The sequence below is a fragment of the Coloeus monedula genome, assembly GCF_965178545.1.
Source record: "Coloeus monedula genome assembly, chromosome: Z".
In the NCBI taxonomy this organism is placed as follows: Eukaryota; Metazoa; Chordata; class Aves; order Passeriformes; family Corvidae; genus Coloeus; species Coloeus monedula.
In genome coordinates this window covers 9,058,781-9,082,576 of record NC_138822.1, presented here as the reverse complement: position 1 = coordinate 9,082,576, position 23,796 = coordinate 9,058,781, and the positions used below count along the sequence as shown (strand labels likewise).

General features: G+C 42.1%; 1 protein-coding gene across 3 annotated transcripts in view; it reads left to right on the top strand.

The window, feature by feature from the left end:
• Nucleotides 1–22,922, top strand: part of ECPAS (Ecm29 proteasome adaptor and scaffold) — a 60,312-nt gene extending 37,390 nt beyond the window's left edge. For all 3 annotated transcript variants that reach the window (XM_082302025.1, XM_082302024.1, XM_082302026.1), the window contains 24 exons: nt 439–493; nt 1,241–1,355; nt 2,284–2,349; nt 2,590–2,707; nt 4,449–4,616; nt 5,477–5,556; nt 6,291–6,396; nt 6,971–7,018; nt 8,008–8,129; nt 9,220–9,370; nt 10,151–10,216; nt 12,046–12,135; nt 12,631–12,697; nt 13,332–13,423; nt 13,512–13,578; nt 13,818–14,009; nt 14,969–15,177; nt 15,642–15,685; nt 16,184–16,376; nt 16,945–17,089; nt 17,696–17,801; nt 17,955–18,043; nt 19,217–19,288; nt 20,125–22,922. In XM_082302025.1, coding sequence (XP_082158151.1) covers nt 439–493; nt 1,241–1,355; nt 2,284–2,349; nt 2,590–2,707; nt 4,449–4,616; nt 5,477–5,556; nt 6,291–6,396; nt 6,971–7,018; nt 8,008–8,129; nt 9,220–9,370; nt 10,151–10,216; nt 12,046–12,135; nt 12,631–12,697; nt 13,332–13,423; nt 13,512–13,578; nt 13,818–14,009; nt 14,969–15,177; nt 15,642–15,685; nt 16,184–16,376; nt 16,945–17,089; nt 17,696–17,801; nt 17,955–18,043; nt 19,217–19,288; nt 20,125–20,264 — 2,601 coding nt within the window. In that variant the 3' untranslated portion in view covers nt 20,265–22,922. The remainder of the gene's footprint in view (nt 1–438; nt 494–1,240; nt 1,356–2,283; nt 2,350–2,589; nt 2,708–4,448; nt 4,617–5,476; nt 5,557–6,290; nt 6,397–6,970; nt 7,019–8,007; nt 8,130–9,219; nt 9,371–10,150; nt 10,217–12,045; nt 12,136–12,630; nt 12,698–13,331; nt 13,424–13,511; nt 13,579–13,817; nt 14,010–14,968; nt 15,178–15,641; nt 15,686–16,183; nt 16,377–16,944; nt 17,090–17,695; nt 17,802–17,954; nt 18,044–19,216; nt 19,289–20,124) is intronic.
• Nucleotides 22,923–23,796: the final 874 nt, after the last annotated feature.

Genomic DNA, 23,796 nt, shown 5'->3' with positions numbered 1-23,796 from the left:
ATTGATAAAGAGCTTTGGGACAAGCTGCTTGGCGAATGTAAGCTGTTACATATAAAACATTGCCAGGTACTGCACTCATCTAACAGTGCACCTTGTAGGAAGGTGGTAAAACTCACCAGGTCAGAGATGAAGAAAGCCCCGTCTGGCTGCAAGCCAGATTTATGATGCATTGCCGCTTTGTATTAAACAAAGAAAATAAAATATGTGGTTTACTAATGGCATGGAATATGTATATGGTGGGCTGGACAATTAATTCTTATCTTCTGTGAGTGGCAGTCAGACTGCTACTTGTGTGTCTGGAAAGAAGGGCAGTTCTTGTCCTAGGTGTAGCTCAAATAGGCAACTCCATTGAGACAGTAGCCTCTGTTTACCTGTTAGAAACTTGCCTGGAGACTAAACAAAGTGTCCAAAATAATGTCCTTTTTTCTCATCTTACAGTCTCATCTCAAGGATATTCAGAGTGCATTTGTTTCGATTCTGTCAGATAGTGATGGTAAGTACTATTGTATCTTAAGAATTGTGTATTTTGGTGTGTATCCATCAGACTGGAGGGAATCTTGGAACAGGCAGAAAGTTAACTACACTCAGTCAGCGTTAAAAGATGACTGTAGAAACTTCCCATTTCTTACATTAATAGGAGTGGTTTCTAGGCATCACATAAGAAGCACAGCTTTTTTGTGTGTTTTGCTAAAAAGCACACTGCATTTGCCCCTTCAGACTGTAGTAGCAGAAGTGGTATTACTTGTGCTCTGTTACGGGCAGCAGGATGAACATGAACAGAAACTGCATGTTCAGGAACTCTGAGGCCTCTTCAAGCTAGCACATTTTGGCTTACAGCACTACCCATGGCAGCTAGTGGAAAGAGTGGCATCCAGCAGCCTATGCAAAGCTCTCTGAAGCTGAAGAGAGTATTACCATGAATGATTTCAGGTGCCACTAGCATGTCAGAATACCTATGGCTCTTGGAACTCTTCTTGCTGTTCCAAAACTTGTACTAACAATACTTACGTGAAGATGTAACCTAATTTGATTTGGTTTGTGCCTTCAGAACAAATTGCTGCTTCAAAACGCAAACTTTGTTGTCTTGACAGACTAGATCTGCACTGAAATGGAGAGCAGTGAAGTGCAGCACAGAGCTGTGTTTGCTACGCCCCGATTTTGATCGAACCTTGCTTTTGAAATTTGTGTACTGCTAATTTATGTGCTTATCTTGAATTTTACTTGGTAAAATCTCTTGCAGAGCTTAGTCAAGATGTTGCTTCAAAAGGTCTTGGGCTGATATATGAACTAGGAAGTGAACAGGATCAGCAAGAGCTAGTCACTACGCTCGTTGATACCCTTATGACTGGGAAAAGGTACAGTGAACTGAGAACCCAGTGAGGGAGTGCTCTGAGTTGTGTGTGATGAGAATAAAAATGTGCCCTTTTTTTGTGCAGAAATAGATGTTTTGGGGCCAAGGGCAAGCCAATATCCATTCTCAGAGAGTCAAACTGAGGCATTTCTTAATTCAGCTTAGAGTATTTTGTGACTGAAGTTGTTCTGGTTTTGTTCTGTTCAACAGAGCTTCAAAATAATGTGTCAGTCCTGATTCAAGCAGTTCAAATGAGTTGAGATTTGGTTAGATTTACTACTTGCTGCATTGTGTAATTGCAGAGAACAATTACCACTTGCAGCAGGTCTGCACATTGTGAATGTTGCAGAAGTGGGGACTTGCTTGTGCTGAAAAGTGCCTTTTGCTAAGGAAGTGGTGTTAATGACCGCTTGTCAGCTTTAGTGTGAAAAATAGTGGTCTTACAAGACTCACAGCTAGAGATTATATTGGTCAGTGTTGGAAATGCTCTTTAATAGACTTCTGCTGTCTAACCTGGTGTGGGTTTGGCTGCTGACTGATAAAGACCTAGGCTTGGAGTGTAGGGATTCAGTGGTGGTAAGCAGGAAGAAATACGATGAATGGAAATGATATTTTTTTGGTGTAGAGATTTGTTGTCTGTTATATGGCTCATGTGTGGGCAGAACTAAAAAGCCATCGTTCTGTATTTTGTCTTTCTACCTTCTGACTGCACAGCAAAGCTCTCACTTGCTGTAATGTCTCCTTATTGTTAAAATTATACAGGTTAGTCACATTCTTTGCAGTGTGTTGTAGCTTTGCACACCTGTTTGTTTTTTGTGGGATTGGAACTGAAACAACTTGTGAAGTTACTGAGTTAATAAAGCAAAACTATCTGTTCCATAGTGTGCAGTGTATTCAAGTGTAATGCTAATACTGGACCTCTTTTCTATCAGAGCCAAACATGAGATGACTGGAGAAACTGTGGTATTTCAGGGAGGTCTGAGTAAAACCCCAGATGGGTAAGTTTGCTTACAGTCTCAATGACAGAGACAGTTGTGCTGAAACAGAATTCCCTTAAAAATCTGCTTCCTGAACATTTTGTTCCTTCTTGTTCTCTAAGTTACTTATTTCCATGTGATACAAATGTGCTGCCCACCTTTCTCTGCCTGCTTTAGAGTGTGAACGGAAAATAGATTCAGGTTTTATAGCTTTTGTGTACCTAAAAGTAGTAACACTGATTTCCCTTCTGCTTTTCAAAGTCAAGGCCTTTCTACCTACAAGGAGCTTTGTTCACTGGCTAGTGACCTCAATCAGCCAGACCTGGTGTACAAATTCATGAATCTGGCCAACCATCATGCCATGTGGAATTCTCGGAAGGTAATGCTCTGCTTTCATGTGACTTCCATTCCCACTGTGAACTCTGGAAACAGAACTGCATTTCCCTGTTTCTGGTGATATGATTTATGGAGAGCTGCATGTGGAGGGCATTGATGCTTTGGTATCAGTCCAAGGCAAATTTAGCAGCCTGAGGAAAAAATTTAGGATTACTTGAAATTCTTATAACAAAACTTCAATATCAGAGTGTTCACATAATCCTGCATTCCCCTCTGAATCAACTGAGATCGTTTTATTTTTTGAGTGTGCTTAGAAAGACAGTCCTTAATGTGTTCAAACAGTGACAATATTTTCAAAACTGGTTGAATTTTTGGATGCCAGAGAAAGTGATCTTTGCTATCTGAAGAGGTACAGCAAAAAGTAATCAGCAACAAGTTGCTAAAAAGCACTGTTGTCAAAAGTATCCCTTTTAAACTCAAGTTTTGATACTTTAAACCATCTGGGAGCTTTAGCAAAGCCAAAATACTATTGTATCCACTTCCAGGTAGAAAAAGGAGCATCATAAGTTTGAACATTGAAGTGTACTATTCAGAGCTTTGATGAGGGTACTCTTTTCACTGGCTTTACAAAAGCATGAAAGAACTTGTTTTGAGTCTCTGACAACACCACCTAGTGCAAAAAGCAAGTCCCAGCTTTAACTTTCATCCAGAATTTGACAATTCAGTACATCTCTCAAGACCTCCCTCTTTGCACTGTGATTTCAAAAGCACAGGAGCATAGTGAAGTTTCTGACGTTTGTGGAATTTCTCCAGCCAGGATGAGTCAAGAAAATCCACTCAGAAGATGTGGGTTGAGCTTCGGTATATATAGAATTTGCAGAATCTTTTAAGTTGAAATTTAGGTGCCCTAAACCCCCAGTAAGAGCTAAACAGAGCATGCTGTTCAGGGCCTTGCAGGCGATGCCTCACTTTTCCTTACACTTTCTGCAACTTCTTGCTTTTCATGGTTGTAACTGAAAATGTGTCTTGCTGTTTTTTAGATTAACCCAAACAACACATCCTGTCCTGTGAAGTCTTTAGTGGGGGCTTTTGAGTGGCAGCTTTTGACACTGAAAGTCAGAAAATATGAAGTCAGTAGAGGCACTGCTTTCATTGAGTAATTTCTTCTCGGGCTATCCTGCCAAATCCCATGGGACTTCACAGGCAAGCATAATTTCCACTGTATTAGAAATGACAGTGGAACTGATAGTGTTGAAGAAAGAAAAGATCATAAAAGAATATTTAAATTTAAAGTAAATATAGACAGATGCAAAATTATATTCCCCAGAAATTTCAGGTTCTAGAAATAAGGTGGAGTTATTTTGGTTTTGGTTTAGTGGTTGCTAAGTTATTCTAATTCTTCTAAAGCAGCAGAGTTGTAAGGAAGCAGTGGCGCACCCTCACCAGTTTTGCCAAGAATCTCTTTTGGAAGAACATATTTAAATCTTCATAGTTTTAATTCACCAGTACTACTTCTGCAAATGAGATCAATCAGTATCTTGAAATAAAGGTTGGAAGAAAGTTTTGAAGTAGTATGTTGTCTGCTGAGTGTGATTGTATGCTTGAGATCACTGTGGTGCTGTAGCAGTGAGGATGGGCTAATTCTAGTACCATTCTAGTCCTTTTGATTTGGTCTAAATCTGAACTATGTCAGTCAGCTTTGCCCCTGACTGTGTTGTGCCCACTGAGCAATAACTGAGGGAGTGAGCAATGTTTCAGCAAATACTTTTTTTTTGTCATTTCAGGGAGCAGCTTTTGGTTTCAATGTGATAGCTGCCAAGGCTGGAGAGCAGCTGGCTCCATTTTTGCCCCAGCTTCTTCCTCGGCTCTACCGTTACCAGTTTGACCCCAACCTGGGCATTCGACAGGCAATGACCAGCATTTGGAATGCGTTGGTCACTGACAAGTCGATGGTGAGTGACCAGCAAAATGCAGCAAGGGGGTTTGCTGCCAGCCAGCAGTGTATCAGAGATCCTCATGGGACAGGTGCACTTTGTGAAAGGACGGGCTGTGCAGAAAGGGGTGAGGTACTGCCCTGGAAAGGAGGTGTTGGAATCCAGGGATGAGCTGGAGCTTGTGCAAAGGTTTTGCACTGTCTCTCATATGTGAAAGGATATTCCAGACCTTGTTTTGTAGCCAGCATTAAAATTTATTATTTACTTACAATGGGGTCTTTCCACTTTGATATTGCTTTGATACTGCCTATGAGAAGCTCTTCAGGAATCCTTATGGCCTAAGATGCCTTCCTAAAGCAAGAGCATCTAAATATAGTTCCTCAGTTTTTAAAGTGGGAGGAAGCCCATGGATGGAGGCTATTCCATCCATTTGAGAACTCCTCCTAGGTGTATTTCAAGAGTAAGTGTTTTTCATAAGATGCTCTTGCTCTGGTTCTGCAAGGCTTGGAATTGGGTTTGCTACCTTTTCTCCTAGGAAAGCTGATCTTAATGTGAAGTCATTCACTCTGATCCCTCATCAAAGCACAACTGCTTCTTGAGTAAATGCATGTTTGGTGTTGCATTTTAACAGTTCAGTTGATAAAGGCCTGGGGGACTTTTCTTATTGCATCTTTCACAATGTTAAGCACTCGAGCAGTGCAGAGAATGGCATGTCTAAAGCACAGTCAGAGAAAGTTTGCACAGCACTGGCAAGCATTAGTTCATCTGATGAGGCTGAAAGCAGGTTGTATTGTCCAAAAGGACTCTTTTTTTACAGAGTACAGGACAAGGATGCATAGCTGTGCTTGTTTCATGATTCTTCCTTTTTTTAATTATAGGTTGATAAGTACATGAAGGAAGTTCTTGAGGATTTGATCAGTAACCTAACCAGCAGTCTTTGGAGGATCAGAGAATCCAGGTATTGCTAGGAAAAATATTAGATTTGTCTTTGAACTCAATTCTTGTTCACCATAAACTTGTTAACCTGAAGAAGCTGAGGGGGAAAAGAGGACACGTCCTCTCATGAGGGTAGAGCCCAGCCTTGTAGCCTGCCCTAGGAAGTATGATACTTGAAGCTATATGCCTGAAATTTTTTATTGCTTGTAGCTTTATACTAAACTACATTCTCTGAAGAATGAGTTTTCTGGTTACTAGTTCTTGCCTATCCTTAAATCTGAAATAATGCTTTCTCTTAGAAAACCTTGTCAATCTGACAATTATGTACTTGGCAGCAGGATGCCATTTTTAATAAACTGCTTTATGTTTTTAATGGTTTGTAGCCATGCTGTATTGAAAACCTCCATTTTAATATCAATTCCATACTTGATACCATTTTGGTTTCTTATCCTATGCTTAAAGAAAAGAAGACTAATACAATTTTGTCACTGGAATGTTTGCAGTAGCAATGTTCACCACAGCAGCCTTTTTCACTTCCTATCAGCTGTTTCAGGTTTTACCTGAATGACTGAGCATTTTTTTTCTCTGCTAAAGGAGACATTCTTGTGACAGAGTAGATCTAGGGTTTGGGGAAAGTAAGGAATGTGAAACAGTTCTCATTTTTTAAAGCTATTTATATTTATAAGCATGTCTTTGTATATACACCTATATCAAGTAAGGACACTGTGTGAAAGAAATAAAATTCCCTGTTTGCAGTTGTCTGGCACTAAATGACTTACTAAGAGGAAGACCTTTGGATGATATCATAGACAAGCTTCCAGAGATCTGGGAAGTCCTGTTCAGAGTGCAAGATGACATTAAGGTAATGGAACTGAGAATTGAATAGGAATCTTCAGCAAACAGTACAGTGATCAAGCTCTGAGGTGTTTAAAGAGAAATTCTCTTCAAGTCAGCTTGAAGCCAATGGGAGTTTTGAGTATTAAGCAGACTAGGAATTCATGCTCCTTGCAAGTAAAATTTCCATGCCATACCTTGGAAATTCTCTGTATGTTTGAAGTGTTGGGTTTTGTTCCTGCTGTGGTTATTCTAGATGATTTGGGACTTTTCCTTGATATAAAAGAATTCCTGAGTAGTTGCTTAATTTTGAATATAGAAACATTACTTTTGGGCTGCTTGTGTGCTGAAATGACTTGCATATATGAAGTCAGAGTCTTTGGTTCCTTCCAGGTTTGAGCTCTGTTAATCTATTGATTGTACCAGATACTCAGATGGATCAAAGCAAGAATTTCTTTTAACAATGCTGTAATACTTTCTTTTAAATATATTAATTAGCCATGAAGATAGCCTTGTCAGTATGAGTGTTAATGCTTATCAATTAATATGAATCATTCTAGAAGAATAAAAATAGCAGAAATGATTGTTGACTTCTTTTTTAGGAGACTGTGCGAAAGGCAGCAGAACTAGCCCTAAAAACTTTAAGCAAGGTAAAAGTCTACAATTTTGTCGTATGCACATGTAGACAAGACATGTATGGTTTTGACATCAGGAGTGACCACAAACTGTATTTACCATAGACTGTTGTCTTGAGAGGATCTCTAGTGTAAGATGCAGTTGTGGAAGACTGAACAGCCCCCTAGAAAGCAATCAAAATAAGCATCAACACATACTTCCCTGTACTTTTATTGATGCCTAGTGAAGTCCTGCTGCTTGAGGGTAATGTGATGTTAAGTTCTGTATGAGCAAAGGAAGGATATAATAAACTGGGTTTTTTTCCTCTGATTTTTTTTTTTTCCTTACTTGGGGATGGAATTTAAGTAAACTTACTGTAACTTCAACACAAGACTGACTGATCTAGTTGACCTAGCCTGGTGGTACTTCACTGGTATGAAACAGAGTAATTGTATATGGACTTCTCTGTGATGCTGTTACTGGCAAGGTTTTTTGGGTGTAGTACACATATGTCACTTAATATTTTGTTTGGTAATCCTCTAAAAAAGTCACATTGGTGGCAGTGGATCGAAAGCACTGTGTTTGAAATCACAGTCTTCATAGTGCATGACATTTTAATGCTGCAAGAGAGGATCTGGTCCCAAAATGTTGTGAAATGTTGCGTTTGCAGAATCTGTTCTCATCTGGGACTTGCTGCTCTGCCGCATAGAATGATTGAGTCCCTGTGGCTGAGATAGGCTGTCCTTCAACTGAGAGGCCGTTTGGTTCATCTCTTCATCCAGATTCAGGTCAAGGCCTGCTAGGTTCTGAATTTGCCTTTTCTGGAAGTTGACTGTAGTTGAAACTCTTTTAGGAGTGAATTTTGGGGCTTTACTACCTTGTGGAGAGAAGATGAAGGTGTAACAGAGCCTGGGCTTGGCTATGAGCAGTTTGTCTAGTTGCTGTTGGCTCCTTGTGTCTGAAGGAAGTAATCTGAGGGGGAGGTTTGTACATGTTTGCAGCACTGATTCTCACCTGTCTCCAGGTCTGTGTGAAAATGTGTGATCCCGCTAAAGGAGCAGCAGGTCAGAAGACGATAGCTGTGTTGCTCCCTTGCCTCCTAGACAAAGGAATAGTAAGCACAGTTGCTGAAGTCCGATCTCTCAGGTTAGTTTTGCACGTGGGGGTCAGGTCATGATTTGCCCCAAAGACACCAAGCTTGTTCACCTGAGTTGCAGAATGTTCTTTGTGTTTGAAGTGACAAGTTGCTCTCCAAAAGAGCTTTCCTGCTGAGTTCTTTTTTCACATAGTTTAAACAGCAGACCTGAGAACTCTGCATGTCTTTTGGGAGTTTGTGGCCTCTCTAAAAATGCACGGATTCAGTCCCCAGCAGGAAGTTCTTTTCTCCGTGTGCAAATGGCAGGCTGATCCACAAGCAGTGTGCTGTGCTAAGGCTGTCCTTTGGGACTGGCATATCTGTTCTGGTTGCAAACAAAAAGTCTCATGGTTCTTCAAACAGTCATGTCTGATTTCACAAGTGCTTGTGAGTATTGACAGTTCACATCCAAGACGTGACTGAATTTGGTCACACTGTTCAAATACATTTTATGTCTTGTAACAGTTCAATGTCCCTTCATGTGTAGGGACTTCGTATGCTTGTCAGTTTGTAACCTTGTTTATTCTTTCCTTTGACTGAAGGACAGAAAAACTGGAAAATTCAGAGTTGGAGTGTAGCTAGCTGGTCTTCACAAAAATAATTATTAGACTAGAAGGCTTCTAACAAATTATAGTGAATATTTCTTGAACTTTTTTCATTTTTCTGAAGATATGAAAACCATTTGTCAAAAGGCAGCATGAGAGATGTGATCTGTCTGAAACTGACTAGCAGAATTTGAATAGGTTACTGTAACTTGTCTTTTCTTGGGCAGAGACAGTAGACATCCCAAGGTGACTTTGCCCAGTGCTCCTTTAAAATGTGAGGGTGTGTGATTTCTTCCCACATCTGTCTGCAGTACTGCCTCTTTGCCCATTACCTTTGTGATTCCGGGGCCAGAGTAAATAATCTCTGGCCAGAATATAACATAACATCCCTTGGAAGCTCAGGGCTAGGGAATAATTTTGCTTAAACAAAAAAATACACATGGTTTTGTTTGAAGGAAGATTTATATTGGTATATCTGGATTACAGTAGATCAGAGAGGCTTTTCAGATCAGTCTGTGTGTACCTCTGTTGATCTTCCCTTTTAATCATTTTCCAGCATTAACACTCTGGTGAAGATCAGTAAAAGTGCTGGGTCTATGCTGAAACCTCATGCACCAAAACTTATCCCAGCCCTGTTGGAATCCTTGAGTGTGCTGGAGCCTCAAGTCCTCAATTATTTGAGTCTTTCTGCAACAGATCAAGAGAAAGTAAGTGCAGCTATAGTGGGAAAGTATCAACAGAACAGAGATAACAAATATTTGATCTTCATTCAGTGAACAGAAGAACAGCAGATTGGTAGAGAGGTGTTCAAAAAGCAAAGAAAAATAGCTAGTAAGTTACTAAAAAGTTTGGTCACACAATATGGCTGGACAAATGTGGGAGTTTTTTTGAAGGATTGGGATTATCTGTATTCCCTAAACCACTATATATTTCCAAAAGTGAAGAGAAATCTTAGTAATCTGTTTTTAAATGCCACTGCTGTTTTTCCCAAGGGATTAACTTCAGGACTTCATATAACTTAAATTGGAAGGTGTGCCATAGCACTATGGGCTGGAGGTGGATGTTGGCAGCACTGTGTCCTTTAATTTTTGTCAAAGAACTGTATTAATCAATCACAATCTTCTGGGAAAGTGATTGAAACCCACTGACTAGACGCAAATTTAGTTAATTTCATTGTGGGAGGGAAGAGGGTCAAACTTAGCCCTTGCAAATGAAAAAGGAGTGAACAATGTGAACAGTTCAGTGTGGGATTTTATCTCTTTTGCTCCTCTTTGTTTTCCCTCCCTCTCTCCCTCCCTCTAGAACATCCATCTGCCTCTGAAAGGGAAACATTCATAGTCTATAGGCATAATTGCTTTCTCTATGCATCTGAAATGGATTTTAGCATGAGGTAGTGAGTACAGCTGATGTTGCACTTTCTACTGTTTTCATGTTGTGTTTACACTTGCGTTTGTTTGGGGTTTTTTCATGTTGGTTTTTTCTTTTAGACTGCAATGGATAGTGCCAGACTTAGTGCTGTCAAGTCATCTCCCATGATGGAAACCATTAACATGGTAAGTATTTATTTCAGAAGGATTCCAGCGTAAGGTATGTTGTAGAAGAATAAGAATTGAAATGGAAGCTTTATGAAATATCTCTTCAGGGTTCATTTTATTATCACATCTCCATGTGGCTGGCTGTCCACTTTTTTTCATGTACAGACTTCTCATCATGCTACCAGTGCTTGCCCCTCAGATCAGTTGTGAATAACTTTGGCTCCATTTGGAATTAGATGGATTGTTTCTTCATCTGAAGACCTGCCTGCTTTGATGAAGAGGGCATCCTTCAAGTGCTTTTCTTTGGATGTGGGCTCAGATGGTTGTGGCATATGTTAGCTAGCATTTCTCTTAATCTCTGGCCCACAGCTCCAAAATCAACTTCTCACCTGGGTGTTCAACTGATGATAATCATTGTTTGTAAGGCACAATTGCTGTTCAACCATTGCCTTGTGGTACCTTAGATACTCCTATCTGGGCCTTGCCTGTACTTCATGGTGGAGATATTTAGAGAAAATGCTGATATCACTGAAAGCACTGTCAGCAAGTGATGTTTGGCACCAGAGTTTCCTGCTGTTGGAGGAGGAGTTGCTGATGCCCAGATGCTGTACTGTAGGATCTGTCATGGAAGAACTCCCTGTCCTCTGTAAGAACCTGTCCCTTCCCAAAAAAGTCCCCCCTTTTTTGCTCAGGTATTGCACACAGCCAGGGGCATGTGGGCAGGTAGAGGATGTGAGGGCTGAGGAAGTTTTAGGGGAGCTATAGCCACCAGAGTAGTTTATTGTTTCCTCTACTTAAGGAAAAACAGCAACAGCAAGCCCTCCTGTATATAACAGCGTGTGGAATTGAGTTTTGGTGTCAGGTGAAGTGATCTCTATTTATAGAGTGTAAAGCAGTTGGGAATGAAAGGCTCCATGTAAAAGTGTACTTGCTGCAAACCTGCAGGCTGCAGCAGCTGCTGCTGTCCCTCCTCCAGGCCATGCCTCTACCCTGCCAGCCGTGGGGGGACAGTTGTAGTGCCCTGATCATTGATTGGGATTTCCTAGGGTAGGGGAGAGATAGTAATGGCTTTCCTGGAGTATTGTGAAGATGTCCTGGCCTATGAGCCATTCTATATTCTGGAGCTGGCTGGGAGATTATGTGGATAATTTCCTTCACCATACCAGTGCTGGAGGGTGAAGTAACAGTTGCTCCTACTTTGGAAGCTCAGAAATAGTTACCTTCATTTAGCATGTGATCCTTGAATTTGCTAGAGAATGGATCTCCCCTCTGCAGACTGTGTGCTGGTAACATGAGGCTTTCTGTTTCACCCAGTGGCATTTTAGGCATAGCAGATTAAAAACTATACTAATCACATCCCTCTTGTACCTTTATGTCATTTATACCATACATTTGTGTGTCTTGACCTGTTTAAAAACTGTCTTAACTGGTTTTCATTTCATTGTTTAGTTTGGATATGTTACTACTTCCTGGTTTCAGAGAGCTGGGGAGATGTTGGGTTTTGTCCTAAGACACACACTCCCTTTTCACCTCGTTCTCACTAGTGTGTTACTTTCAGGCTTCCTGAAAAGTTGGAGTGCAGGAGTACATCAGTTCCAGCTAATGAGTTTTAGCAAGGTCAGCTCAGCAGAGAAGTGGGACAAGAGAATCTGTATGTGGTGGAAGGTGCTTCTTGTTGGCTTTTTCTCATCATGCAGCAAACTCTTGTGATTCAGCTGAGGACCAGCCAGCAGTGCTGAGGCAACCTGAGCTAGAAGTACACCAACTTAAGTCTGCCACCATTACCTTTCTTTTTTCTTGTTTTTGTTCTTTCTTCCTCTCTCTCCCTCTCTTTTGCCTTTCTCTAGAGCTTGCAGTATTTGGATGTGTCTGTCCTCGGAGAGTTGGTCCCTCGGCTGTGTGAACTGATCAAAAGTGGAGTTGGCCTTGGCACAAAGGTACGTCTGTGGTTTTAGTAGTTCTTTTAGAAATGAAGAAGGGAATATAGAGCAGTGTCAATGTAAATATGGTTCTTTTGACTATGTCTTTTAAAGCAGCAGCTTGGGTTCATACATACTGGAGTCATTTGACATGAGTCCCACTCCATTACATCACATTTCTGAATGTGTGCTGCCTTAAGCTACTCTAGGCTACGTGGCTGCTGTGCTGTGTGACACATGAGTGCAGAAGGTTGTCCTTGATTGCTGTAAATCTTCTAGGATCATCTATCCTGGGTGTGGGTCCTTTTTCACTTTCTATTTCAATTCTTGTCATTCATGTTTTGCAAACTTCTACTGGTTCTACCTTTACTGCTCTTGGCTTATGAGAATAGAGGCTGAGTGGGTCTAGATCATGTCTTACAAGTGCAGGTAGCACCACAACAAGTATTTACAGTAATGACCAGAGGCAAATATTGCTTTATCCTACCTTTGTTTTCCCTTGCAATCTTCCAGGGGGGCTGTGCCAGTGTAATTGTGTCATTAACCACACAGTGCCCTCAAGACTTAACACCTTATTCAGGTAAGGTTTGTCTCTAATATCAGGTTTTAAAGGTGCTTTTTGTTGCTGTGGTGTTTCTTCCCTTGGTTTTAGCACAAGAATGATCTTTACACATATATTTTAATCAGAGAGCTGTTTAAAGTTACTTTTTTGGTTTGAGATTGGCATGCTTGGAGTAGGTTCAGTACCTCAACAAGTTTGAAGAGGTAGAGGAAGGAGTTGACGGAATAGTACTGAGCAGGAATAGGCAAAAATATTTCTTCACTTTCTTGGAGCTACAATGCCTGTGTTAGTGCAGCACTGTCAATATGCACTTGTTCCTTCAACTTGAGCTATGGGGGGACCATGAACAGGGACTTTGCTTCATTGCGTCTCTTTCTGATATTAGAAAGAACTTCACCTTTCTGTTGCCAAATAGAAATGAAGCTGAAAGCATGATCAGCTGGAGTACTTGCATATAGGAACCTTATCAGTCAAGGTGTGCAAAACACTAGCACTAGTTTAAACGTGAGGACCAGATAGACTTATAACCCCATATACATGCAGTGAGGAAAAATGCAAAAACTCAGGCAGTGTAATGAAATGCAGGCCATTGTAATTCTTGCCATAGCAATAAAACATGATGCTTTTGATAAAAAAAAGTCTCTTCCAACAGGCAAACTTATGAGTGCTTTACTTAGTGGCCTGACTGATCGCAACAGCGTGGTACAGAAGTCTTTTGCCTTTGCTATGGGGCATCTAGTCAGGGTGAGTTGGGCTTTAGGTTTTATTTTGCTTTTTTATTGGTGGTCTTCTATGAAGCGTTTGAATAATTTGAGTCTCTTGCCTGTTACAGACTTCCCGAGACAGTAGCACTGAGAAGCTGCTGCACAAACTCAGCAGCTGGTACATGGAGAAGGAAGGTATGTTGTTTTTGGGGTATTCACTTACAGAATACAGTGCAGAAAAAGTTCCTGGTGATAGCAAAAGCTAGTAAAGAAATAGGTCTGTATTGTGATGCTTGGTTTCACTGCCTGAATAATTCCTATACGTTATATTGATACACAATATCGTGCATTACTCTGTTTCCCCAGAGTCAGACCAAGCAGTTAAAAGGATAATTCTGCTTCCCAGTCATAATGTGCTTGTTTTGCTCCTTCAGAGCCAGTTTACAGAGCAGGGTGTGCTTTAACTGTGCATGCTGTGGGACGCTACAGCCCAGATGTACTGAAGAACCATGCCAAGCATGTGCTGCCGTTGGCTTTTCTTGGAATGCATGAAGTTCCCGAAGAAGAGAAAGGAGAGAAAGAGAATTCTACTCTGTGGACTGAAGTTTGGCAGGAAAATGTACCTGGTATGTTGCGTTAAGAATAATAAAGCTTTCTGGGAAGCATGGGACAAGAAATAGCATGCTTTCTGGAATTCCATTTTGAAAATACAGAATTTTCATGGTAAGAGATTTGGGAAGCTTGTTTCCATTTTCTTCCTTGCTCTAGATTTCTTGTATGAAGGTTATCTTCTCTGGCTAATTAAAATAATTACAGGGGCATTAATCACAAGGATGGACAGGCACAATCAGAAGTATTTTGAAATTGTGAGACACTGAATGCCACTGTAATATGGCCCTGATGGTACAGATAACTAGACATCTTTGGGAATTTTGATGCCAGCCTTTAGGGGCTGCTGCACACTTCAGAGTGACAAGGGCCTTTGGCCTGTGTCTCATGTTGGAGATCCCTGTGATAATACCTTTGGGTTTAGCTTCAATGAATGAATCTGTGCTATAGAAGGGCTGTTCTGTCTGTGCAGGAAGATCTGGATGCATTATAGTATTGTTTTGCTGGCACTTTTAGATTTCGGTCTGGTTCCTCAGTCACCAGATGACTTTTCTGGAGTCTGAGAAAGGAGCTGAAAAAGGTTTTCTAGTGACCTGTTCTTGGGGGAAAAAAAAAAAAGACATTATATTCCTTAGAAACAGGCTAACACAATGTCTAGTCTGCTGTCTTGGAGCACTGAAATGAGCTCGGTGTCTGAACACACAACAAAGACTTTTGTTTGGAACCCCTAGAAAAGAACCCAGCTTCAATCAGGCTGGGAGGAATTCTTCACCCCTTTGCCTGAAGTAGGCCTTTCTGATGTGTCTCATGGCCAGAAACCTCAAAAGATCTGTAACCAGTTGTTTGTTTTTTTTCTCCAAGGTAGTGTTGGGCTTGTTTGCTTGTGGTGTTTTTGTTGTGTTTTTTATTTTTTTAATAAGATCAAATTTTTGTTTGTTTTGTGGCAAATTACAGTTTTCCTCCATTTGATGTGCAGGTACTCAGGGTGGGATCAGACTGTATTTGCAGGAGTTGATATCCATCACCCAGAAGGCTCTGCAGTCCCAGTCCTGGAAAATGAAAGCTCAGGGAGCAGCTGCCATGGCATCAATTGCCAAACAGACAGGCTCCCTTGTACCGCCACATCTGGGGATGGTGCTCTCTGCACTGCTGCAAGGCCTGCCAGGGAGAACCTGGACTGGGAAGGTAAAGAAGGAATTGTCACCTCGTGGTTTGCAGTGAGCCCCGCAGGGTGCTGCCCTTGAGCCAGGAAATGCAATGTTCTGTGCTGCAGAGCAGCGCAATGAGAACGCTGATGTAGGGAGTCTGCCTTTTGCCCTGCATTTAGCAGATACAGAAGTGACTGGTGAAATTCAGATTGCTTTAGGAGTTGGGTTCCCACTTAGACTAATTCCACTGCACCATTTCTAGCCTTGAGGGGTACTGGCATGTGCTATGGGGTGCTGCTGCCAGTTCTGTGCAGATTGAAAGCTAAGTCCTTTGCAGCAGGAGTGGCAGGAGACAGGCAAACATTACTTCTCCAAACTGGTGTCAAAGTGTATCCCCACTGCCTCTTGCAGGGGAATGAATACAAAGGTTTGCCCTGTGCAGCAGGACGGTGCGTTTTGGCTGTGTGGCACTTTTCAGTGATGTCTCTTTTGTCATTGCAGGAGGAGCTGTTGAAGGCCATTGCCAGTGTCGTCTGTGCCTGTAGGTAAGTGCCTTGAGTGATCTGAGATCTCAAAATGGAGGTTGTTGTACAGTGTTATTGCCTATAGGGTACTAAGGAGATTCTAGAAGGTTTGTCATCGCCATCTTGATCACCTGTCAGCGTGTGAGGAGCAAGTGATGCTTCATAGAGACCTGCAGAAGTAAATGGTTGATTCAGAGAGGAAGAGGAAGATGTTGACAGGCCACAGTTGCTAAGAGGAAAGCAGAAACAGGGGGAAGATGGAGACCTTAAATGGGAAAAGAGAGGAAGAGGTAGAAGAATAGTGAGGGAGCAAGTGCCTTAGAAGCATGTGAGAAAAGAAGAAAATAAAACAGGCAGAACAGAGAAAGAGTAAAGAAGAGCTCCACTGTGTAACTTCTGTTACAATTATTGATAGGCAACTGAGTGCCTGGCTACAGGAATTAATTCCTCTCTGGGAAAAGCGCATTTTGGGAAGAGATTAACATGGGTGTGATAGTGTCCATGTGCCTTTCATTTCAGTGCAGAGCTGCAGAAGTCAGTGCCTGGTCAGCCCACCATCACAGATATTGTCCAGGCTCTCCTGAAAGAATGTCGTAAAGAAAACCTGAAGTATAAGATGGTGGCACTGCGCTGTGCAGCTGGGGTGTTGCAGGCAACAAAGGAAGACCGGTTCCAGGAGCTTGCTGATGTCATCTTTCCCATGATAAAGAAGGTGACAGTTCAACTTCTTGAGTTTTCTCTCTTTCAAAGCAGAACACCCAAGTGGTGGCAGTCCCAATGATGCTGACTGCATGCCAGGCTTCTTCCCAGAGGGCTGATGATTCCTCACACTCAGCCAGATCTTTGGTGGTGCTGAATACCAGACTGTGATGAGCCCTGGGGTGGTTGTACCTGTGCTGCCCAAATTCTGAATTAGCCCAACTGTTCTCTAGACAGAGTCCTGCCTGTGATGTCCAGCACTGCCCTGTTACCACATGGAAAGTTAATTCCTGGCTACTCTACAGGCAGCAAAAGGCTCCTGGGAAGCTGTGCAGAGTATTTTGTGTTTAGTATCAGCAGAGCCTTGCAGCTCTGACAGTGGGACTCATGTAGCACAGGCACATGTTTGGGAGCCCGGCTGCAGAGCCTGCTGTGCCCCTCTGCAGGCTGCCAGCAGCGCCAGAGCTGGGCACGAGGGCGGGTGTGTGCAGGCTGCAGGGGAAGAGTGAGCTGCACTGCAGTGTGTGCCTAGCCTGCCCTCATCCTTCTGTCAATCACATCTTCCCCCATGGCCTCCACAGAACTCTCTGGAGAGCATGGGAGCGGCTTTTCCAAAGCACGATGAAGAGGATGAGGACATGAGGGAGAAGGAGGTTCAGATGGAGTCCCTGATCTGTGCCTTCGAGACCCTGGGCAAAGCCTGGCCGAGGAGCCCAGAAACACAGCGTAAGTCAGCTCATTACATGCAGAACAAACTATTTTCTCATAAAATGGAAAGCAGAAGGAGGGAGGAACCTGGAGATCATGTGCAGAATGGGGAGGCTTTTGAGAAGATGCAGGATCTCACTGCTGGCAGTTTGTAAGGGTCTTCAGTGAGAAAGCTGCCCCAACAGCTTTCCTGCAAAGTAACCCATCCTTGGGAAAATTCCTTTACTGTTGTCTTAAATTCGCTTCATGAAAGTGTTCTGAGTTTATAGACATACAGGATGAGTGAGGTGGCTTGCCTAATGAAAAGCCTAACTGCTGCTCATGTTTACATTTGCATCAAAGCTGGTACAAGGTGGAAGAATTGGGAATACCTGGAGAGGGGTGGGAAAAGGTTGCTTTTATTAGCATGCCAGGGTGTGTAATGCAGGTGTTTCTTCTGCCAGCATTTGTAATGAGTGAGTTGATGTGAAGATTTTCAGGGTCACTTGTTATGGGATGTTGACTTGGTCATATGCATTGATTAGCTTGATGTCACTTGTTGAGGAGCACTTCAGAGACAGACCAGTGTGTGTTTCCTTCTGCCTTGCCCTGTGGTAACACAGTGATATCCTTATTTTCCTGTAGGTTGCTATCGCCAAGAGTTTTGCAAGTTAATGTGTGACCGTCTGAAACTGAGCACGTGGAAAGTGCAGCTTGGAGTGCTACAAGCCATGAATGCCTACTTTCAAGGGTAATTCTTCTTTCTGCAGTCCACTTCAGTGATTTGTCTTCTCTTTGTTGCTTGAAACTGTTTAATGAACTTCATGTCACTGAATTCTTGGAGAAGTTGAGCAGACTTCTGTGCCAGTGATGCAGGGTGCCTGACTGTTTTTGCATTTGACAGGCTAATGCTGTTTGATGAGGAGCACTCTGACCCTGTGGCTTTGACAGAAATACTGTTGGAAACCTGTTCCTCTATCACCCATTCTTTAGGTAAATGGACTTCTGCTGGTTTGTGATGGATGATGATTTGCATGTTAATGCAGTTGCCCTGTGGAGGTTTGTGTGGTAGAGGAAATGCAGAATAAGCGTAAGCTGTCAGAGGTAACATATAGCCCTTCCTTGCACTGCAGTGTGATTATTGTGAAGTTGCACTGTTCAAGACACTACTGTGCAGGGTGCAGTGCACAGAGAAATGCATTCCTCTGGTCCAAGAGAGCTCTGCAAGAGGAGGCAAGGGCAGAGAGCAGACTGTGCAACCTCTCAGAACATAATCAATGAAACACATTAATGAAACACAAGCTTTTCTCCTCCACTGTTCAGACTTTTTAGATACATATGCATTGTCTATCCAAGATTATAGTATCCAAGTATCCAAAAGATACTGCAGATTTTTTCAGCCAGTAAATGAAGCTCCAAGGCTTAGAGGCAGTTTGTGCTCTACCAGAGCAAGGCATCCATATATAGGGGATATAAGTGCTACCTGTGTCATGTTGACAGTCATGGGCCTCTTCATTACTTTAGTAGTGTTCCCACTTGTCCTGTGACTGTAGTACCCCCAATCTTGTACCTGCATGTGGTCTTGTTTCTGATGTGCTTAAAGACAGCACCTACTTTAGTGCTAGCTACCAATTCAGACACCCCTTTGGAGAAAGTTTCTTTTAGGTATCAGTCCTCATGGAATGAGGACTAGGGTCCTCACCTTAATAAGATTTTAGTTTAGAGAACAAGTAACTTTTTGCGACAAGTTTGTGCTTGATGGCTGGCGTAGGGTTCATGCATACCCTCACTTAAAGCTGACTGTTACCATTTGTATGGTTTCTAGCCAGTACAACTCACCAGAACAGTCTATTATGCACAGAAGTTGTCTGCCATCACACTGCAGCTATGGCAGCATTCTTTTCCCTGTTGGAATACGTAAGGAGCAGTAGCTCTGTCGTAGTGGCAGAGGAAATGCACACATTGAATTGTCAGCCTCCAGTTGTTGACTTTCAAATGTGCCTAACTGAAGAGCACTGCAGACTGACAGCGCAAACAAGAGCTTAGTGAACTGTGCCACTAAAAATGGTCTGGAGATCACAGAGGTGACTGGTTTTTGTAAGGTTAGTGCATTTGGTTCTCACTGTGGTTTTGGGTTTTCTTGTCTGTTTTCTTTAAATCCCTTAGAAAACAAAAGCTACACATCCATAAGAACAGAAGCTTTGTCTGTGATACAACTGCTGCTCACCAAACTACAAGGTGAGACTTTTTGCTTGCCACCTAGAAGAGCCACTGTTTGCTGAAGATGGCACCTGGCTGTATGGCCTGGAATCCTGTAGAGATGGCCTTACCTTCTGCTTGCAGCACTGGGTGATTCTGGGGAAGCTGGGACTTGGAAGTAGGAGAGGGCTTGAAGTAATTGAGGCTAATCCCAAGTTCTAAAATACTGTTGCATATTCCTTTGGTGAGGAAAATGTTCAAGCAGGCAGGGGCCCACATGGAGCACACAAGAGCTGTCTCGTCAGATCTGTCTGTGTTATGTTCAAGCTCCGTAGAGAGGGGAGCTCCTCTTAGTACAGAAGAGTGATTTTTACCTTTTCAGTGTCTAGTTTGGTTTCTCATTTTTATTTAGTATTCAAGCCTTGCAGGATTGACTTCACAGGGTGAGTCTTCTTAGGCCTCAGGGTCATATGTGTCTGCAGTTGTTATGTAGCAAGTTTTTCCTTCGGGTTTGTTAGCATTTCCTGCTTCCTTTATTCTAGTAAAAATCTTTCATGCCTTTTTCATGAGCCAGTTGCAACATGGGAAACATTTGGTTCTTCAGGCCCTTGTGTTCACATGTTGCAGGCTTAGACAGTGATGCCTGGTCTAGAGAGGCACAACTCCCTGTCAGGAGGCAGCACAGGCACCCAAGCATCCAGGTGAATCTGAGTTCCCCTGGAAGCACTGTATGGACTGTGTATGGACAGTATGGCGAATGAAAGGTTGAAGCAGTCACTCTCTTAGTCTGTCTAGGGAAAGGAATGTCCTTTTGGATTTTGTTTGTTTGTTTTCTGGTGTTCATGTCCAATGTCTGTCTGTCTTTATCTGCACAGAAGCTCAACAGTGGGAAAGCCTGACACCAGAAAGCAGAGAGCACCTCATTCGTTCATTGTCTACGATGGCATCAGATAGCAGACCTGAGCTACAAGAGAGGGCGTTTGTGTTGAAGAAAACACTTGAAAATCTTGATTAAATTGTAAAACAAATTTCAAAGTGCCATGTAAAACAAAAACAAAAAAGTGCAGTGGTCTGAAAACCAAGTGGGGAAATGAAGATTACTCTGTAGGATGCATCATTCCTGGCCAAAATAAAAAATGCCTTAAATTCTTTTCCCCATTAATATTATTTTTACTCTTAAACTGATCATTATTTTATCAGCAAATACCTCTGTCTGCCCTAGAATGTTTGTAAGTGTGCAACATAAAAAAACGCAGGGGCAAAATGCTTTTGTTTTTTTTTTTTTTTAATCGGCAGAAGAATGTTACTCAGACCCCCTTTGTCCTTCCAAAAAATAGTTGAAAAACCACCAGCACAGAAAGTGAAAAGCATATTTAGTTTTCACATTTTTTGTATGTAGAGATCTTTTAACTGGTGTCTACTCCAGTAGTGCTGGTGTTTGTTATCTGTAGAGAACAAAATGCTTCCCCTTGATGAGGCCTGTGTTAAACTCCTGTGGCTTTCCAGGGGCAGGGTTTCATCTGACACCCACCTCTGCTTCTGCTTGCTCCTCCCTTGCAGCCTGTTGTCTGTGCATTATGAAAGGCAGAGTACTGTTAACTTCGCTCCTTCCTCCTCTGACCTCAGCATGGATTGACCGAGACTATGCCTTCCCCAGCTGGCAACCTCGGCCTCCCAAACTTAAAATGAGAACTTTTCCCCCCAAAGGATGCACAAGAGAGCACTTTACTAAGCTGTGTGGGACAAAGTTGAGCCAAGTTGGTACCCAGGTGGAACACTGCTCTTCTCAAAATTGTTTTGCATGGACACTCCTTAGCTCCAGGAAATTTAAAAAAAAAACCCCCAATCTTTTCTAGGTATGTTTTTGAAGAGCGTTTGAAGTTTGAAATGACACATTTTTTTAATAGTGGTAATGTTTTATTCCCTTCCTGTTCGTAAACCTGTTATTGCTTTGGAAACCTGTAACAATTTAGACTTGTCAATATTTGTAAGAAACTGAATCATCTGTCATTTATCAGAGCCCAAGTCATGCTGGTTTCTAGCAATTTGCACTTAAGAAGATTATATCTGCAGTAACATGGGAGTAAAATTGCTATATGGTGATGTGGCCCTGCTGCCTGTCTCCTTTTTTTTCCCCCTCCTCCGACAAAAGACAAATCTGACCACTATAGCAACAGACTTTTAATAGTGTGAAGATAGCACTGCTCCATAATCTGACCAGTATGTGTACAGCTTTTTGGGGATAAATGCTTTGCTGACGGTGAAATAAAATCATTAGTGTGGGCAATATTATGTTCATGGCTTTCAGCACAGGAAGGCTTATTTCTTTTCTTGCAGTCTGCAGCTCCTTTCAGATCTGCTCTGTTAGGGAGAGGATTGCTCAGATGACATCACGTTTCCTCCATGTCCATTTATTCAAATTCAGGTATGCAGTACCTACTTTCCCCTCAGGTGCCATTCCCCAGTCAGTGTTTCCTGGTACTGTAACAATCTTGTCTGACTTGCTCTCCATAGGGAAGAATGTGATTTGTGCACATGGGGTAAGAGAATGTCAGGAAGGAATGGGCAGAGCTGTCCCACTGTGGCTCTCGTGTAGCAGAAACCTCAGCGAGCACTATTGCATTGTACACTAGAACTGGTCAGTGGGCAACTCCTTGGTGCTGGGAGCTGGTGCTATGTTTTGATTTACACCTTGTTGCAGGGAGCTGCCTTTGTTTACGTGTAGTTTGAACTATTGAGCACAGTGTACATTTTAAAATTTTACTGGGCAAATCATTTTGCAGTATCTTTAAAAACTTGCTTACCGTGACATGTAGTGTCATGAGTGCTCTTTTTTTTTTTGTATTAGGTGAATATTACCAGTGATGCTTTGCTGTAGCAGTTCATTGTCTGACTTGGGTTTTTTCATATGGGTGAGTGACAGTAACAGAAAAGCAAGAGCCTCCATGTCTGGTAATTTGAGTTTTCACTGTGGACTGGAGTTTTCCGAGGCAATGCCTAGTATGGTCAAATGACTGTACGTAGAATAACTGTAATCATTGTCAATAGCAACCTGAATTTCTCTATTGGGGATTTACACTAGAGGGAAGAGTGTATTCTAGGAACTCTATAAATCAGCTGGATTAACAACTCTGGCCAAGAGTGTTAGGAAGGTTAGAGATGGTATGACACTTTCTGAATCACAAAGCAATATGTCTTTCTCGTGATTACAGAGCAGATTCAGAGCTCCTCTCTAAAGCATGTGCCTATACACAAAACCTACCTGTACAAAAGTTAATTAAGTCAGAGGTTTGATTTCTACCCCCCTCGCATTTGTAAACTTGATAGGATTAAAAAAAAAAATCAATAGATGTGGCCTTCCTAGAGTTTCTCCTCTAAAAGTGATTGCACTATGTAAAACACACTGTACTTTGCCCAGCACGGGCATTTCTTGTGCTGCTGCAATGCTTTGTATACCTGGAGTGCAGTGCGCAGACTCGACTCTAGCACTCTCGCTCTGACTTACAAGCTGTTGCTTAAATGGATGTATATTGAGAAAAGTTTTCTAATGTTGCAAGATCTCCATCAAATTCACTGCAATCTGTACTGTCCAAATATGTGAATGGTCTGACTGAAAGAAAACCCTCCTGCTTACCAAAAAGGTAAAACTAAATAAAATCTGCATGACCTGTTCCTTGGAGTAACTGGTAGTGTTTTTTCTCCTTCAGTGAGTGTTTTATAGCGTTGCTGTTCTCCAGATTCAGTGTGCTGCTGTTGTGCTCTGCGCTGGCCCTCCGGCCCCTTCCCTCCTGGAGACACAGGGTGGCTCTGCAGCCCTGGAAGGAACTGTGTTTTTGAACCCATAGCTTGGTGTCCTGCAACCAGGCAGAGTTAGGGGACATGGATCTGTATTACATAGACACATATTTTTATATATTATATAAGACTGCATATATATGTTTTATATATGTGGTAGATGAGGCCATGAGATTGAAAACTTACTTAATATTCAAGAACTTTAATATTTCCAAATTACTCCAGACATGCACACGTTTCCCCCCAGTACAACCTCAATTATATGTACTTTTCTACGTGGAATTCTGAAAGGAAAAGACACAAATGAAGTAAGCAGAGGAGAGCACACAAACACAAACCTTACAGATGCTGCCTGGCCACCAGGTGGCTGAAGCATCATCTGGCAAGAGAAATGTCTGTATACCCACTGTACACTGTATATGCCTGTGACCAGGCATAGGTCCTGTGCTGTGGTGAGCAGAGACCTGCTCTGCAGTGCTGTGACAAAGCTGGGTTCCTGTGGTTTGGGTATGAGCCCCACAGACATGTCATTTCTGGCCAGTGAAAGCAGCAGGATACATTCCAGTAAGTTCAAAATTGAGAAAGGGTTTAATTCTGAGTAGGCGCTATTCAGTGGAAAATAACAAGCACACACATCAGCAGGTTATGTACTTATATTTAATAGCAACAAGTCAGGAAATTGTAAAAATAGCTTGGAAGTTAGTTGTTGATGATTGCTTTGCTCCTTAATAAAAAACTACATACCAACAACA